Source organism: Amblyomma maculatum, chromosome 5 (genome assembly GCF_055883805.1).
Source record: "Amblyomma maculatum isolate TAMU_Amacu chromosome 5, ASM5588380v1, whole genome shotgun sequence".
Taxonomy (NCBI): domain Eukaryota; kingdom Metazoa; phylum Arthropoda; class Arachnida; order Ixodida; family Ixodidae; genus Amblyomma; species Amblyomma maculatum.
Window position 1 is genome coordinate 58700410 of NC_139348.1, and position 18825 is coordinate 58719234.

Here is an 18825-nt window from a genome sequence, read left to right on the forward strand (position 1 = left end):
CTGGCCTCCAAGAATTGGGGGTCGGAAAAAACACATACGACTAAGTAAAAGACTTCCTTTAGGGTAGAAGGATAAAGTTTCTGCACATTGAATCCTCCACCGTCAAACTAGGAAGCAGGGGTACGCCACAGGGTTCGGTGCTGTCTCCGTTCCTCTTTAATGTTGTCATGCGAAACCTCCCGGCAGAACTGAGGAAGGTGGAAATCTTAAATCTTGAAATTCAGTATATACGCGGACGCCGTCAACCTGTGAGCCACCCAGGGGAGTGACACGAGCATCGAGGAGCGCTTGCAAGCGGCGGCAGACACCGTGGTGTCCTCCGCGGCCGAAAGGGGCCTCTCGTGCTCTTCACAAAAATCGGAACAGTTTATCTACAACCCGAAAGCGCTCAGGTGCAAATGCCAGATAAAGAGCAGCGTAACAGTAGACGGCTAAACAGTGTCAAAAGCCACCGCGGCGTCTCCCGAGGCATGCGTCACCGACTGTGGCTACCAATACAGGCGGCCCGGTGTGGAAGTTGGGCGTTTTTCTTTCGCTACTGAGATGAGTGTGGCGTTAGTATGCTCGTGCGCTGCAACCGCTGATCGAATAAAGATAAGTTATTATGTTTTCATGTTGAGATTCCTCCTTCAGCAGAAACGGCATCCCACATTTGGTGACGTGGGCGAGATGCCTTGGCTGGTCTAGGAGGAAACCAACCCGTCACGTGGACAGCAGCTTTAACGCAATATTTTTAATAATTTAAAGCTACTCCCCCCAACGAAACCACGATCCCCACCCCGTTGAGTTCGCCAGCTTACTACACAGAACTTGTGGCGATATACGAAGCAGTTCCACACTCTCGCCACATTCTCAAGCACAGCGGTGCTCTATATACCCCAACCATAGACATCTGACCTACGTCTTCTCTAAACGCCACGACAAAATCCTGCTGGTCCAGCAGAACCAGCTCTCGTTCATTGCCCATCAGTTTACCACCGACACACAACATGTCAGCGGGAAGGACGACGTGGCCACCAACACGTTTTCACGTGTGGCAGCTATCAGTGCTTTGTAGATAACAGCTGAGGTACTCGCCGAAACTCAGCCTACGGACGTCGAACTGCAAGAACTTCTGAAGTGCCGGTCCTGACTACAGCTGCAACACGTCCCCATACCTCCATCGACAACGACTGTCTACTGCGACATGCCAACTGCACGAAGCAGGTCTTACGTGCCCCTTTCCCATTTCCGTGGCTTCTTTAACCAGCGGCATAATCTCAGCCATGCGGCATACACGCCTCGTTGTCGATCGCTGTCTGGCCCTCCATGCAGCAGGATTGCCGCACCGGGACGCGCTCCTGCATTCCACGCCAGCACGCTAAAGTCACCAGGCATGTCGCTTCACCTCTCGAAGCGCCGCCAGCTCTCTGGTCTTCACTTCTTCACTTCACTTTACTTCACTTTATTACCTTAAAGACCCCACATTGGGGGTATTACATAAGGGGTGGGAGTACAAACATTGATTGAATATGATTGCCTACATGATATTTATGAAGTGCATATTTAAACTGTTAACAAAACTTGATGGGCAGGTGATGGCATCAACATCGTAGGGTTTCAAAACGTCCACCTTGGTATGATAGGTTTTCTCACTTTCCCCAGCTGGACCCCATCGCTACTGCCTCACCGCCATCGATTGGTATACTCGAAAGCCTGAGGCATGGCCCATCGAGGGAATCACCGTGGAAACATCGCCTCGACCTTCTTCGGCGGCTGGATTGCTCGCTTCGGGCCCCCTCGCAGCGTCACCACCGACCAAGGACAAAAGTTCGAATCGCACTTTTTCAGGCTCCTCGGACTGACCTTCAAGCGCTCGAGGACCACCAGCTACCAACGCTGCGCCTACGGGATCGTCCGCTATCATGTGGCACCTGGACTCAACCTGGCTCGATGTCATTCCAAACGTCACCCAGGTCTGCATGCCAACTTCAAGCCGGACATTCAGGCTACACCCGCAGAGCTCGTCTACGGGGAACCACTCCGTCTCCCAGGCAAATTTCTTGTTGCACCATCATTCATCACCGCGACGTCAGATCCCACCGATTTCGTCACCTGGCTCCGATGCACCATCGCTGCCCTCCGCCCATCATCTGCAGCTCATCATTGTAAGACTGTCCTTTCGTCTTCAAGGATCTGGCAACGTGCACGCACTTTTCTCTGCGACGACACCGTCCGCAGGCCTTTCCAGCCACCTTACAGCGGACCCTATCCAGTTCTCCGTTGCGACGACAAAACCTTCACCCTGCGCGTTAATGGGAAGACGTCCGCGTCTTTATCATCGGCTGAACCCAGCCTGTACCAATTCCACCGAACCAGAAAATACCAGTGCACCCACAGGCGTCCATCCACACCCCCGACATCGCAGCCTGCTTCTGTCACTAGATGCCATTGACGTCAGGTATTCTGCACAGGTTTTTGCAAGGCCTGAGGGTTCTCCACTCCGCGTGGAGGGGTGGGGGTGATGTAGCGACCCACTCTGCGCATACTTATGCGCAACCTCCACATTGTTATCATCCGGTCCAACGTAAAGCCCTTTTCACATGATACGATTTTTGCCCGGCGACGCTGCGATTCTGGTCGGTCTAGTCGCAGAGCGAGCGTCGCTGCAGCCGCGTAGGAGTTTCCAACAGGTTGGAATTCAGTCGCAGATTCGGCGCGCTCGTTCTGCGACTTGCCAATGAGGAGCCTAGGAGCGTCGCGATGTCATGGGACTTATGATGACGTGCAACAGGCGCGCCCCCATGCAGGAGAGCGCGCGCCCCCCATGAGAGACCCCTATTTTCACGTCCGAGTGGTTTCATTCGGCGCAGCAACGTACGTTTTGATGCTTAAAGACTGCCCGTTTTCATAAATACGTATGAATTATCGCTTAGAAAATAAAAATACATCTGAATATACAAATCAAACACACTCTGTCTACGCGTTTCCTATAAAACATCAAACAACCCTGAGGGTATCTCTCACCAAATTCGCACGTGTGTTCGCACATATGAAACCGCTGTGTGAATACGCACTGCGGCTTCACCGACTCAACCGAAAATTTTCGCTGCAGTCGCAGCATGTGAAATGGGCCTAACAGGGTCACACACTGGACTGCATTACCGATGAAACACAGCGCCACTGCTGCGTCACCCGTGGCATGAGTCACCGACGGTGGCTACAAAGACAGGCCAGAACAGGCTGCCCGGCTGTGAAGTTGGCTCCTTCCTTCTGCTGCTGAGACAAGCGTGGCGTTGCTATGCTCGTCCACTGCCACCGCTTATCGAATAAACAGTTATTACATTTTATGTTGGGATTCGTTCTTCAGCAGAAACGACATCCCACAATACGTATCTGAAACTGAATTGCGCAGCAAGAAAGGTTCTATGAAATAAAAGGTTCTGGCTTCCGCGTGACAGTGCGCGGCCACCTTGCTATCAACCTCTTTATTTTAAAATATTTCAAGTTCTTCAAAGCAGTTTGTTAACCTCTTCTGTTTCTTGATACTGCTTCTTCTCAGCACTTGATAGCAGCCTGGATTTTGGCCATTATGACATTGGTAAATAGGGTAAAAACACATTATACTGTCTGATTGGCGGCTTCAATGCCGAGGTAGATAGAATGCAGTCTTCAGAAAGCGTAAGAACCGAAAATGAACATTGAAACGCTCTAACGAGGAAACTAAAATAAAAATGAAACTGATGTCATACTGTGTTCTCTCCTTGCCTTAGGCAGAATGTATAAGTAATCGGGAAGGTGCGATGCAGTGACCACAAGATGGTAAGGTTCAGAATTATTCTGGATTTGAAGAGGGAACGGAACAGATTAATGAGGAAGAAGTTTATCAAAGAAGTAGTGCTAAGAGGAAAGGTGGAATAATTCATGTTCTCGCGGCAGAGTAGATACTCATTGCTAACCGAGAAAGCCGACTAGAAGCAATGAACAAAACTTTTAGGATGTAATTACTGAATGCGCGGTAAAATTAGGCGATAGATTGCTAGAGAGGATAGCGGTAAATATTCTAAGGACACGGAAGGTTTAATTAAGATGGTTGGTTGGTTTATGGGGTTTAACGTCCCAAAGCAACTCAGGCTATGAGAGACGCCGTAGTGGAGGACTCCGGAAATTTTGACCACCTGGGGTTCTTTAACGTACACTGACATCGCACAGCACACGGGCGCCTTGCTTTTCGCCTCCATCGAAAAGCTGCCGCCGAGGCCGGGGTTCGACCTCGCGTCCATGGGAACAGTAGTCGAGCGCCGTAATCACTGCGCCACCCCGGCGGGGTGGTCTAATTAAGAAACACCGACGTATGAAAGCCACCAACTCAATAGACCAGAGAGAACTGACACAGATATCAAAGCTTTTCAGTAGGCGCAAGGTGGCCCACATAAGGAACTCTAAGGTGGGGAAAAGTGAGCATGCTCTAAACAATGGTCGTAACTTGAAAGCGGTAAAAAAGAAATTAGGCAGAGGCAAAAATTAGATGTAGGCACTGAGGGACAAGGCGGGGAGTATGATTACTGGCATGGACAAGATAATGAAAGTAGCCAAGGAGTTCTATATAGACCTCTACAGTAGCCATAGTTGTCAGGGCAAGAATGAAATTTGCTTTCAGTTCAGTTCAGGCGTTCAGTCGTGTCCGACTCTTCGTGACCCTATGGACCATGTCACGCCACGCTTTCCGGTCTCTCACTATCTTCTTAACATCACATAGCTTCATCTGCAATGCCTCGAGAATGCCATCTAACCATCGCGTTCGCTGCCTACCCCTTCTCCGGCGACCCTCAACCTTTCCCAACATCAAATCTTTCTCCAGCGACTCCTCTCTTCTCATCAGATGACCAAAGTAGCTGAGCTTTAACTTTAGAATTTGACCCTCCAATGAGCAGTCAGGGTTTATGGTCGACAATATCGACTGATTTGATCTTCTGGCAGTCCAAGGAACTCTTGTCTTCGCCAGCACCACAATTCAAACGCGTCAATTCTTCGGCGGTCAGCCTTTTTCACAGTCCAACTCTCGCATCCATACATCACAACTGGAAAGACCATAGCACGGGTTATACGGATCTTGGTTGGCAGACTAATGTCTCTGCTCTTTACTACTCGGTCAAGGCTAACCATTGCTCTCTTTCCCAGAAGCAGGCGTCTCCTAGTTTCATGGCTGCAGTCTCCTTCCGAGGTAATATTGGCGCCCAAGAACAGAAAATCTGTCACAGCTTCCACTTCTTGTCCATTGATGCTCCAGGACTTGATAGGGCAAGACGCCCTAATGGAGAGCAAATAGACGTTCCACCGGTAACGAAGGACGAGGTTAGGAAAGCCTTAGAAGCAATGGAAAGGGCGTGAGCAGCTGGGGAGGATTAGATAACTACAAATTTGTTGAAGGACGAAGAGGATGTCATGCTAGAAAAACTGGCCACCCTGTATACGTAATGCATGACGACCTCGAAGAAAGTACCGGAGTCATGGAATAATGCTAGGATTATCGTAATTCATAAAAAAGAGGACGCTACGAACATGATAAATTACAGACCAATCAGTTTACTATCAGCTACGTACAAGGTATTTACCAAGGCAATCGCTAATAGAATCAGGACAGCATCAGACTTTATTATACGAAAGGATCAAGCAGAATTTCGGAAAGGGTATTCTGCCATCGATCATATCCAAACTATAAACAAGGGATAGAAAAGTGCTGGGAATATAACAAGCCCCTATACATAACATTCGTTGACTACAAGAAAGCATTTGACTCGGTCGAAATCTCAGCGGTCATACAGGCATTGCGAGATCAGGGTGTAGGTGAGCCACATATGAAAGTAATGGAAGATATCTACAGCCGCTGCACAGTAACCATAGCTCTGCATAAAGAAATTGATAAAATCTAATTAAGAAAGGTGTTAGGCAAACAGGCATGACCATCCTAGTGCTAGTTACAGCTTGCTTAGAGAGGGTATTCGAAGGCATGGAATAGGATAGTGTAGGAAATACGTTAATTTTTCTAGGAAGGTCTTGTGCTAGTAGCAGAAGAGGTCCATCTTCCGTCTTCTCACAGGGTCGGTGCCCTTATTCCAGGGTTGCGCTGAGCTTCGCTGCTCGCTGGGTGTGCTGGATCAGACCTAGCTGGCAACCCAGATCGCCGCTGGAGAGCCGGCTCTCCCACTGCTCCGCACTCGGGTCTTTACGAAAGCTATCGTTATTTCTAAATTCTTACGTGATGTCGTATAACCAAGGTTTGCTACCACACCATGGGCAGGTATCCCGATATTGCGACGGTTAAATCTTGTTAAGGATATGCAGGTTTAGGAATGCACAGCCTCTTGTTGTTTTAGATCCCGATGAGGCGTCGGATAGCGGATCCGTACCCCATTATAGTAGTTCATAATGTCTTAGTACGTAGGGCCGACTCGCTCGGTTAGATCGTCCGATTGGGAGGAAGCTCGGCTCGTGTACCCTTGAGCTACCTCGACGACGCGTTCGTTCCCCGCTATGTCGGTGTGTCCTGGCACCCAGTAGATGTTGTGTGTGACTTTTGATAGGGTCGCGCTCTGAAGGAGCCTGAGCGCGGCGCGACCTATGCGGCCGTTCATATAGTTACAACACGCTTCTCTCGAATCCGTAAGAATGGTAAGGGACGTGTTGCTTCGATACCCGGCTACCATCGCTAGAGCAATGGCCAGCTCCTCCCCTTCGGTTACCGTGCAATTCCTGACTGCAACACCTTTAGGTTGGAATCAATAGCTACCGCCACTGCGCTGTTGTGTGAGCTTCCTGTATACGGATCCACGTCCGTGTGTACCGTTGAAGATTTTGTAGCTAGATTTTGTTGTACATACTCCGCCCGGGCTGCCCTACGGGCCATATGCAAGTCGATGTTCCGGAGAAGGGAGCGAATTTTTAGCGTCTGGCGAATTGCGTTCGGTATGCTCGCAGTACAATTCTATATTTCCGCAGTTCCACCTAGCCCCAGTCGCCTAAGAAGCGAACGCACCGTAGGAGTCTGCTAGAGTCTGGTTATCTGCGTGACCAGTTCGGCTTCTTTGATCTCTTCGAAGGTGTTGTGAACACGAGCTAGTAGATTTGCGTTGGAGGTGTTCATCGGTAGGTGCAGGGCTGTCTTGTAAGCTTTGCGGTTGATGATATCTGCACTTCTCCTTTGTTGAGGTTTAAATACGACGTGACGCATGCCGCTCCGCTTCTTCGTTACGCGCGTGGTCATCCTGGTGACCTGAGTGGTCGATTGCTTAAGAAGACCGAGCATATGGCCGCATCGCTGGTTGCTCTCGAGCCACATTTCCAAGACTCGTATTTTGCCTCGTTCGGGAAGTAGCGGTCCTTCGAAGGAGTCATTGAGGGTTCCTTCTTTGTGTTTCCCTTTGTGAACTGGCAGGAGTTCGGATTTTTCTGTGGAGTAGTCGAGGCCTCGTGCACGGACATATTCTTCCACACAGGTAGCCGCTGCTTGCAGTCGTTCTTCTTTCTGGCCGAGCGACCCGCAGGTAACCCAAACCGTGAAGTCTTAGTGTACATGGCGTGCTGTATACCTTCGATCTTCTCGAGTTGTTGTAGCCAAGTTGAAAAGTAGTGGCGAGATGACGGACCCTTCAGGTGTGCCTTTGTTGGCGGTCGAGAATTTATCGCTGCGATGGTCTCCGAGCCCAACCGTTGCAGTTCGGTTGTAGAGAAAGGCCTTCACATAGCTGCGAATTTTCTCACCACAGTGGAGATTGTCGAGTTCTTTCATTACAGCCGGGTGGCTAACGTTGTCAAAGGCCCCTTTAATATCGAGGGCCATGACCGCGTTCTCGCCTACGCTCGGGACATTGGTGAGGACTTCCTTTTTGACTTCTATGAGGACGTCTTGGGTGCAGAGGTAAGCTCGGAAGTCGAACATGCTGTAGGGGTACAGCTCTTCGTCTTCCATGTAATTTTGGAGCCTCCGAGTAACGACACGCTCGTAGAGCTCACCTAGGCAGGAGGTCAGTGAGATAGGTCGGAGGTTTTCTATCTGGAGTTTCTTACCCGGTTTTGGGATAATTACGACCTCTGCACGCTTCCACTTTTCAGGAACCGTTCCTGCAGCTCTGTGCCCGTTGAGGAAGGTGGTCAATTGGTCGACCGCCTCGTCGCTGAGGCATGGAATAGGAGCAGCTAGGCATGAGTGTCGATGGAGAACATCTCAGTATTCAGATATTCGCTGTTGACATTGCCTTGTTGAGTAACTCAGAGGACCAACTGCAACTAATGATTAACGATCTAGACAGGAGAAGCAGAAACGTAGGCCTAAAGATTAATATGCTGAAGATTAAGGTAATGTTGAACAACCTGGTAAAAGAACAGCAGTTTAAAATATATCCCCTTCATGGATCACTGCCTTGTCGTGGCGGAGGGGCTTGCGAAACTCGATGAAGTCGTGAGCTCTGCTGTGTAGGGCCACCCAAGATAGACAGGTCACGGCAGAGAGTTCTGACAAAATGTGATTCACTGGAGAAGGTAATGGCAACCCACTCCAGTATTTCCTGCCAAGAAAACCCTATGGCCAGTCACAATACCATTATCGATATGGCGCCGGAAGATGAGCCCCCCAGGTTGGAAGGCGTCCCACATGTTACTGGGGATGAACAAAGGGCGATTCCTAGTAGCTCCAGGACGAATGAAGCGGCTGGGCTAAAGCCAAAAGGACGCTCAGTTGTGGATGTGTCGGGAAGCGACCGGAAAGTCCGATGTTGCAAGGAGATATATCACATAGCAACATGGAATGTAAGATCTATGACGCAAGGTAAACTGGATATCGTCAAGCGAGAAATGGACAGATTGAACATTGATATCTTGGGTATCAGCGAGCTCAAGTGGACCGGAATGGGAGAATTTAACTCCGGCGACCATTATGTCTTTTATTGTGGGCACGAATCCAAGAGAAGGAATGGGGTCGCTCTCATAGTAAACAGAAGAATGGGCAAAGCAGTGCTAGGGTACAACCCCAAAAACGACCGAATGATTTCACTTCGAATCCAAGGTCACCCTTTCAACATAACAGTTATCCAAGTCTATGCACCGACCACTGCTGCTGAAGAAGCTGACGTTGAGAGATTTTATGCGGACCTACAATGCCTTTTAGACCGCACCCCATCATCAGACGTCGTTTTTCTCATAGGAGACTGGAATGCTAAGGTCGGGAGTGAAGAAATATCCGGAATTACAGGCAAGTTCGGTCTTGGTGAGCCAAATGAAGCTGGGCAGAGGCTAGTAGAGTTCTGTCAAGAAAACAACCTGACCATAGCGAATACTCATTTTCAACAGCACAAGAGGCGCCTGTACACATGGATTTCACCGGACGGTCTGTACAGGAATCAGATCGATTATATTATTTGCCGGCAGAGATGGAGAAGCGCTATACAAGCAGTAAAAACAAGGCCTGGGGCCGATTGTGGCACCGATCATCAGCTTCTTGTTGCCAAAATTAAGCTTCGATTGAGGAAAACGCAGAAAACTAGAAGGCCTTTCAGGTATGATCTGGATCAGATTCCATTAGAATATGCTGTGGAAGTGAGGAATCGATTTCAAGAATTAGATCTAGAAGACAAAGAGCCCGAAGAGATGTGGACTGATGTTCGTGATATAATACAAGAAGTTGCTACTAAGGTAGTTCCAAAGCAAAAGAAATGCAAAAAAGCAAACTGGTTATCTGAAGAGGCTTTGCAAATAGCTGAGGAAAGGAGGATGGCAAAAGGTATGGGGGAAAGAGAAAGATACAAGATTCTCAATGCGGATTTTCAGAAAATAGCAAGGAGAGATAAGAATGCCTTCCTGAACATACAGTGTCAAGCAGTTGAGGACAACAGCCAATTAAGAAACACAAGAGCTCTGTATAAGACAATCAAAGATATCAAAGGAAGCTTCTGTGCTAAGCTGGGCGTGATAAAGGATAAACGAGGCAAGGACCTCACTGAAGCCTCAGAGATAAAGAAGAGGTGGCAGGAATACACAGAAGAACTGTACAAGAAGGACCCGGATGTGCAATCCCAACATAGGACGGTTGTGATTACTGATCTCGAGCCGGGCATCCTGAAGAGTGAAGTTGAATGGGCCTTAGCCAGCCTTGCTAAGAACAAAGCAAGCGGAATTGATGGTATTCCAGCTGAGTTGCTTCAAAACCTCAACCACGACGCTGTTAACACACTGCATACATTATGTCAAAAGATTTGGACAACCCTGCAGTGGCCACAGGATTGGAGGAGGTCAGTTTACATCCCCATTCCAAAGAAAGGCAGTGCCAAAGATTGTTCCAACTACCGCACGATCGCGCTTATTTCGCATGCTAGCAAGGTGATGTTAAAAATCCTGCAAGGTAGGCTGCAGCAGTATGTGGATCGGGAGCTTCCGGACGTGCAAGCTGGGTTTCGCAAGGGCAGAGGAACTAGAGACCAAATTGCCAACCTTCGCTGGATCATGGAAAAAGCAAGAGAGTTCCAGAAACCCATTTACTTCTGCTTTATTGATTATGCGAAAGCGTTTGACTGCGTAGATCACAGCAGATTGTGGCAAGCTCTCCGAGAGATGGGAGTTCCAATTCACCTCATCTGTCTCCTCAGGAACCTGTATGAAGGGCAAGAGGCCACAGTCAGAACTGGGCATGGTCTTACTGATTGGTTTCCGATTGAGAAAGGGGTGAGGCAAGGCTGCATACTGTCGCCCTGCCTATTTAACCTATATGCAGAGTGCATCATGAGGAAGGCCGGTCTGGACGAGTCTTCAGCTGGAGTGAAGATTGCTGGAAAACGTATCAACAACCTTAGATATGCGGATGATACCACTTTAATGGCAGAAAGTGAAGTGGAACTCAAGAGACTTCTGATGCGCGTACAAGAAGAGAGTGAGAAGTTTGGGCTTAAACTGAACATTAAAAAGACGAAGATCATGGCGTCTTGCCCTATCAAGTCCTGGAGCATCAATGGACAAGAAGTGGAAGCTGTGACAGATTTTCTGTTCTTGGGCGCCAAGATTACCTCGGAAGGAGACTGCAGCCATGAAATTAGGAGACGCCTGCTTCTGGGAAAGAGAGCAATGGTTAGCCTTGACCGCCTAGTAAAGAGCAGAGACATTAGTCTGCCAACCAAGATCCGTATAACCCGTGCTATGGTCTTTCCAGTTGTGATGTATGGATGCGAGAGTTGGACTGTGAAAAAGGCTGACCGCCGAAGAATTGACGCGTTTGAATTGTGGTGCTGGCGAAGACTCTTAAGAGTTCCTTGGACTGCCAGAAGATCAAATCAGTCGATATTGTCGACCATAAACCCTGACTGCTCATTGGAGGGTCAAATTCTAAAGTTAAAGCTCAGCTACTTTGGTCATCTGATGAGAAGAGAGGAGTCGCTGGAGAAAGATTTGATGTTGGGAAAGGTTGAGGGTCGCCGGAGAAGGGGTAGGCAGCGAACGCGATGGTTAGATGGCATTCTCGAGGCATTGCAGATGAAGCTATGTGATGTTAAGAAGATAGTGAGAGACCGGAAAGCGTGGCGTGACATGGTCCATAGGGTCACGAAGAGTCGGACACGACTGAACGCCTGAACTGAACTGAACTTAAAATATATAGGGAAGCGTTGGAAGTGATAGCGAATAATCTGCTTGGAAAGGTAGCAACTGCAGCTCGGGCCACGAAAGAGAAGTAGCTAGGAGGATAAGATTGGGATGAGGCACATTTGGAAAGTACTCAAGCATTATGACAAGCAACCTACCGGTATCAGTCAAGAGGAAAGTGTATAATAGTTGCCTCCTACCGGTACTTACCTATGGGGCTGAAACATGGAGGTTAACGAAAAGGGTTCTATTTAAGTTGGGTACAACGCAGAGTGCCATGGAAAGGAAAATGGCAGGTGTACCGTTAAGAGATAGGAGGCGTGCAGAGTGGGTCAGAGAAATAAGTCGAGTCACTGACATTTTAGTCGAAATCAAGAAGAAATGGGCATGGGCAGGACTTGTAGTGCGAAGAGCGAATAACCGATGGTCGCTGTGGGTAACAAACTGAATTCCAGAGGAAGGAAAGTGTAGCAGTGAGCGGCAGAAAGTTAGGCGGGCGGATGAGGTTAAGAAATTCACAGGAGTCAAATGGATGCAGCTAGTACAGGGTCGGGTTTTTTTAAGGAAAATGGGAGAAGCCTTCGCTCTGCAGTGGGTATAGTCTGGCTCAAATGATGATGCCATAAGGCAGAAAATAGCACACAAAGGCAAGAAAAGAGACGCACGTAGCATATTGGTGGCTTTCATCAATCTGGAAGAAATATTTGTTTTTCTTATAGCGTTTTCTCCTTCCCTGCCTGTCGCCCTTCTCATTTGAGGACACCACTATCAGAGTTCGAGCTCATTGTCGCATCAGTTTCTCTTTTACGTATTTTTCATGTATATTTTATTCATGCACATCTTCAAATTAGCGTGGCTGCTAAGACATTTCATCTGCTTGAACGCCTCTATTTTCATGTCCAAATTTTGTAAAACTGATAGAAGCACAGAATCACGATTTTACGATCGCTGTATCACATTTTATGGGGGACTTTTCCTTAAAAATCTGAGACAGCTGGACAGAATTGACAGTAAATGAGTATGCCCTGAATGCTCTTTCCGCATAAGCTTTTGGGGCCGGCTGTTTGCGAAGCTTTTGGCGCCAACGGCTCCGCTTGCCAAGTTTTCATTTAATTGTGCAAAAGCTTGTACCTGCGTCTGAAACCAAGCAGGACTCTGACCAAGTATTTTCTCCTATTGTACATACACCAAACTAATGACCATTTGGTAAACTATCCCACCTGGTCACCATGAACAACTTCAACTGATTTGTCAGAGCGCCACCAGGTTTCTTTCGACTTCACCAATGCCTCTTTTGGCCGCACGTTAGCCGTTGCTCATCGCATAAACGCTAGAACACGAGACCCGCTACGATAGCAACCTGATCGTGTATCAACCACTGAGCGCCAAATCGTCAGCAAAAAAGGGAAACATATGCTTCAGTTGGGTTTCATGCAACGGTCCCAAAACCTGCGGCACTCTTCTTTGATCCTGGTTCCGAAGGACAGACCCATAAGATTCTAAATTTATAGTTACCACCCTAAAAACCTTACACTGAGGAATGTGTGTTCATCCTGCGATGCGGTGCGGTGCGATTACGTAGATACGGAGCACCGCCCCTCGCCTGACCTCCTTCTATCGCTCGATCCCACCCGCCGCGCTCCGCATTCTCGAACAGGGCAGGTGCGGTCCTCGCGGGCGTAGACGAACCCAAACTTCGGACGACCGAGGTTCCTTCTCCGGTTTCGGAAGACGCCATCGGAGGCCAAGGGTCTGCCGCGCGCCGTGCGCGCGACATTCCCGGTCGGACTTCGCCTTGCAAGGGCCTTGGTTCGGAAGTGGCTGTGCTCGTGACGTTCTTGAACGCCATGAAAAACAAGTTCAACGTGAAGGCTCGTCTGGCGATCTCGACCATGTTCGACGATGTGGTAATTTATTACGCGGACTAGCCGGTCCTCTCCTCGACGACCACAGGTGTGTCAAGGTCCTCCGCTAGATATGGAGGGTGAAACGTTGCAACGTTGCGGAGCCCCGTGCACGGGCGGCATAGCCAAATACTAAACTCTAGGCGGCTCGCCCTCATTGCGACGAACCCACCCTTCTCTGAAGTCCTCCGCGGCCGACGGCAAAACATCAGCTCCGAGGCGACAAGTCGCTGGTCGCTTGGCCATCACTAACCGCGGCATCAACTGCGACCGTTCTCACGCAATTAATTCCAGGCCCTAAAACATCGTTCTTGAGGACGAGAGCACAGGCCCGGTTGTCATAAGAACGTCATAGAGCGGTGTCACGGCGAACTTAATAACGGTTCGGGTCGCAGAGTGGCGTGAGCTTCAAGTTGCATTTGTGGTTTCAATCCGGACTTGGCCGATGAAGCTATCATAAGTCAAATTAATTTAGGGATGCACCTGGCTCCCCGAGGTCTTCGTCTGAAATTAGGAAAGAGTGTAGCAATGGTTTTCACTAGAGAAGCAATAACTCGATATCTGCCACTCCTCGGTGGACGAGAACTACCTTTAAGTTCACATTGATTCCTAAGTGTTATAGGCAAAAATCTATCTTGGTCAGATCAGATTAAAACACTGCGTGAGAGGATCATTGCACCAACGAAAGTTTTCGGATTCATGGCGGGAACACAGTGGGGCAGCAACTGCCGATCAATGATTCTGCTTGAAAAAGCCTATATGAACGTTATATGGAGAAGCAGTCCTCAGTGCATCTTACAAAGCAGAATATTGTAGGTCCCTTTGCCTGGCCTAGGAATCAAAGACGTCCAATTAATATTTTATTTGAGCGTTTAAAATACATTGCACATATCGGGAAGCTCTAATTTCACATTACATGTATGCTTCAGGCGTTTTTCGCACAGTAAACTTTGTCAGCTCATTTACCGGACTACACATTTCATCATTTCATATCATACCTGAACTTGATGATGCAACCCCAGTAAACCTTTAATGGCCATATTTGTTCTTCGTTTACTTTATTTCCTTAATTTTCCACACAGCTTTCTTCCATCTTTCGATCCCCATTTCATTTCCTACTCGCATTCCAGTAGCATTCCAGTAGTTAGTAGCATTCCAGCGGAATATTAACGCCGGCAAAATCATCTACTTTTCATTAAAGAGTTCTCTGTCTTCCTCGCTCCATTCCCTATATTGAGACTGCCATCGACAGCCTTCAAAGAGAGAACATTTCGGCATCTCCCTCAGCACGGCGGCTGACCGCCCAAAGACCGCTTTCATCACGCCTGATGGCGAACTTAATATCACCCCGGCGTGTTGATGCAACACGCCGCTATTATTTCAGCGCATAATTGACATCATCTACAGAGGGCTGACATGACGTTCCGGTATTAACTGGACGAAGTGGTGGTCTAGTCCAAACACTTCCCCTCCTATCAAGTGCGCAATCGAGAGAGTACAGAAGCGTCTTTTCGGACTTCGGCTTGCAAAAGAATCCAAATATCACTTTTCCACCGAACGGCAGCTCCCCGCGTTACAAAGGTAAGAAATAATAATATAGAGTCATATAGTGTCCAAGAATGTCCATGAACGGCGTTCCACGACACTGCCACATTTCGTGCTGTTGTTGACTTTCTCACCCACCTCTCTCAGAGAACTGCACATCTTTTAGAATTCAGTTCATATTTTTTGCCGTTTCGCTCCAACTTTTAAGTCTATCATCGCTCCTTCGGCGGAAGAACGTGCCCGTAGCTGCAAATACTCCGAATGGGAGCCCATGTGCGATATTGCCTTAAAACCTCTCTGCCATCGCATCCTCCGCGATTCTGAACACGCCACTTTCACATAAGTTCTCATCGACGCCAGTAGTGTCAGCCTTCGTGCTACTCATGCACAAGGGAAAGTCGTCTTCGGTGCGTACATTCGTGAGCAAAAGTCGTATACAACACTTAGCTGGTGGCGGATCTCCAGAAAACTGCATGCCAACTTATTCTAGCAACCGTTATCTGAGACTGAAACATTAATGGCGCTGGCCCATATTATCCACATGAATGTGTCGCTATTGCTGACCCTGACGCTGTCACTAGATGGCATTTCAATGCAATTTTCTGGAGTATGGTCACTGGCTGAGTATTGTATACCACTTTTGCTCACGACTGTACATCCCCGCTTAAGCTAGCCGTGCACTCAAAAGGGTAAAGGACAACTATTCCTTTCAGAAAAAGAACGTTTAGCGATCCACATCGCGGTTATCAAATTTAGTGTATGGCTGCCACGCCCCTTATGGGCACCGCGCCAGCCACATTTGAAGGGAATGCTTTCACCGCGGCTACCGATGTGCCACCGCTTTACCGCTTTACCCCTTCCCTCTCCCCGCTCGTTAAGGGATAAGCGGTCCCGCGCGAGAGCTATAAAGGAAGGCGCACGCCGTCGACCCTCTCTTCGTTCTCTTCACTCCTGGATCTCCCGCTGGCCACTGCGTGGCGGCGACGACCCCTAGCCCCCGTATTACATGGACACCCCCGACAGTGAGATAACGATGTTTCTTCCACGGCCCGCTTTGTGTGTGTGTGTGTGTGTGTGTGTGTGTGTGTGTGTGTGTGTGTGTGTGTGTGTGTGTGTGTGTGTGTGTGTGTGTGTGTGTGTGTGCGCGTGCGTGCGTGCGTGCGTGCGTGCGTGCGTGCGTGTGTGTGTGTGTGTGTGTGTGTGTGTGCGTGCGTGCGTGCGTGTGTGTGTGCGTGCGTGCGTGCGTGCGCGTGTGTGTGTGTGTGTGTGTGTGTGTGTGTGTGTGTGTGTGTGTGTGTGTGTGTGTGTGTGTGTGTGTGTGTGTGTGTGTGTGTGTGTGTGTGTGTGTGTGTGTGTGTGTGTGTGTGTGTGTGTGTGTGTGTGTGTGTGTGTGTGTGTGTGTGTGTGTGTGTGTGTGTGTGTGTGTGTGTGTGTGTGTGTGTGTGTGTGTGTGTGTGTGTGTGTCTTGCGTCTCCCTCGGAGAGAGAAATCGTCAACACCCTTTTTAGCATTTTTCTACGCTTCGCCCAAAGGCAAGGCACCGGTTGTCGTCGAGACATCATGCAATCGCCGGGACACTAGGATGATGACGATACCATATTTGTTACGGGATTAATCAAGATTCCGCCGAGATTTTGGCGAACAGGCCCAAGGAGACGTCCTGGCTAAAGACGGTGGTGTGATGAGAACAACAGCGCGCGTCAGATCGTGATTCGGTGCCATCACCCGGGGCGCGTGAACCTCGGACACCGTTGGTGACTTGTGTACATTGTGCTCCCAAGCCTTTTTAATTGGCTGTTATGCGAAGGCGAAATTCAGATTCACACTGCAATCGATGCATTTTTCCTCCTGCAATAAACCTTCAGCTCTGCTTAATGTTTCTCAGCAAAGTTTTCTCCATGGTGCCAAAAAATCAAAGATCGAGAGACGGAACACTAAAGTCGCAGGAATTCATCTTGTCCATTGAGCAGCAATTGCGAACAAACAAAAGTGAAATTAAAAGCCTCCCAGCTTGAACCCCTCTCCCAGCCCTCGGCCAGCATATTTTGAAGGAAGTCGTTAGTGAGAATTTCCTCAGTATTTCTAAGTTTCCATTAGCGAAACCGTAGAAGCACTTGTCCCACGCTATAATAGCGTAAAGGGCTAACAGCTGCAGCAATGAGCCGCTGCTGCCATATGCACGCTGCTGCACGCTACCTCACAGCAACCTCTGTTTGGAGTGAAGAAAAACAGAAAATTGTATTTTAAAAATACATTAACGAAAAATTCTTCCTTGGCACGCTTTAACAGCTGTAGAAGTAACCTTGCCTTTTCTTTCAGTTCTATTCATACTCGCTCAGGTACCAACGTGTGAGCACGCACAGCAAGCAGAGGCCACTTTTGTCCGCAATTGCTCCTCGTGCGAGCGTTTATTCAAAGTACGGAAAAATTTCCAAGTTAAGCCAAAAGAGAGCGCAAGGCCCCTTCCACAGGCTGCATCTATAGGTGTTACGGAACACAACGCTGGCGATCGTTTGCGCACTCTACCAAGGCTGACACATTTTCCCGCTCTTGACTTCTACCGTGCTCTCAGGCGGTAGCATATAAGGACCACAAAAAAAGGCGTTGAAACATTTCGCACTGAAGCATTGCCTAGCTGATAACGCCATAATGAATATCTTTGTTGTCACTTTTGCGTTATCATCTATGCTTCCACAAGGCACTATCGCAGCATCGAACGGTAAGACGGCAGTTCCTTGTCTTTTTTTACTATAGGACAATATTTCGATCTGCGCAGCTTCTGCAGTTTAAATCAATTGCGATTTTGATGCCCAAAGAGCCCCGCAGGCGTAATAAGCAACTGGCTGTGACGCAAGCCTATTTCTCGCGAGAAATGTCTTAGCATCCAGCAGTCCAGCTTATGTCAACCAAATTCTGCTTTAACGTGGCAGTGTTAATGGCTCCATGCTACAGAGAAGCCGGTTTCGACGTTGTGGTTGTAACGCGAAAAACAGAAGAAATTAAAGAAAGAATAAACGTTTTGCGGAAACCTGCGGAGTCAAACATGGTTCTTTCGTAGTGGGAGACGAGCAAGCAACCAATCCGCACAAGAACCGCGTTGCTTTTCTCTGGATAAAGGTATACCTATAATGTTTGCGTTGCCTTATAACTGTCAGCTAATGTTTAGGTGCGTCATTAGAAACGAACTAACAAACAGAACGAACGGTTCAACTCGCCTTCACCTTAGCGCTTCCATAGCTCGTGACCCGTTAGCCAAACTGAGCGGCATGCTTTAAAAAATTGTAACTAGGCAGCAGACGGGAGCAATATAGCGAGAGTCTGTGTATGGTTTCTTTGCAGCTTTGACTGGCTTGCGAACTGCCAGTAAACTTGAGAAGCGTGGCAGCAGTTGTCTTCCATGTGTTTTCAACTTGAGCTGCAGATCCTTCACCGCTTGCGTTGCGTGGCATGCGAAATCGCAAACTAGCACACCAAATTAAAGTAAAGCCGCCTAAGGACCGTCACTGCTTCGTTAAACGCGGCGACAGACTCAAATCACGCACTTAGCTTACATTCACGGCAAAGACAATGCTTTAGAAAGCATGGCTAAGTAGCTAAAAACCAAGGTTGTTGTTATTGTGGATGTAGGAAGAAGGCAGAAGAAAACGAAAATGCACGGGCCTGCAAGTGGCTCTGTAGATCTGTAGATGAGCCACCTCCGCTGCATCGTGCAGACAGAAGAGAAAATAGGGAAGGAGCAAAAGGAATGGGGAGAGAAAGACGCGTGCCTCAACAA

The 18825-nt window shown here is 48.5% G+C and overlaps 1 protein-coding gene across 1 annotated transcript; it reads left to right on the forward strand.

Annotated features, from left to right (window-relative positions):
* The first annotated feature begins 1702 nt into the window (after positions 1-1702).
* LOC146188379 (uncharacterized) lies at positions 1703-2434 on the forward strand. The gene has a single exon (XM_084605036.1). It carries the CDS (start codon positions 1703-1705, stop codon positions 2432-2434), a length of 732 nt encoding a protein of 243 aa, XP_084461162.1.
* Positions 2435-18825: the final 16391 nt, after the last annotated feature.

Coding starts and splice junctions, on each gene's coding strand:
- LOC146188379 (XM_084605036.1), top strand. CDS start 1,703: ATGGCCCATCGAGGGAATCACCGTGGAAACATCGCCTCGACCTTCTTC.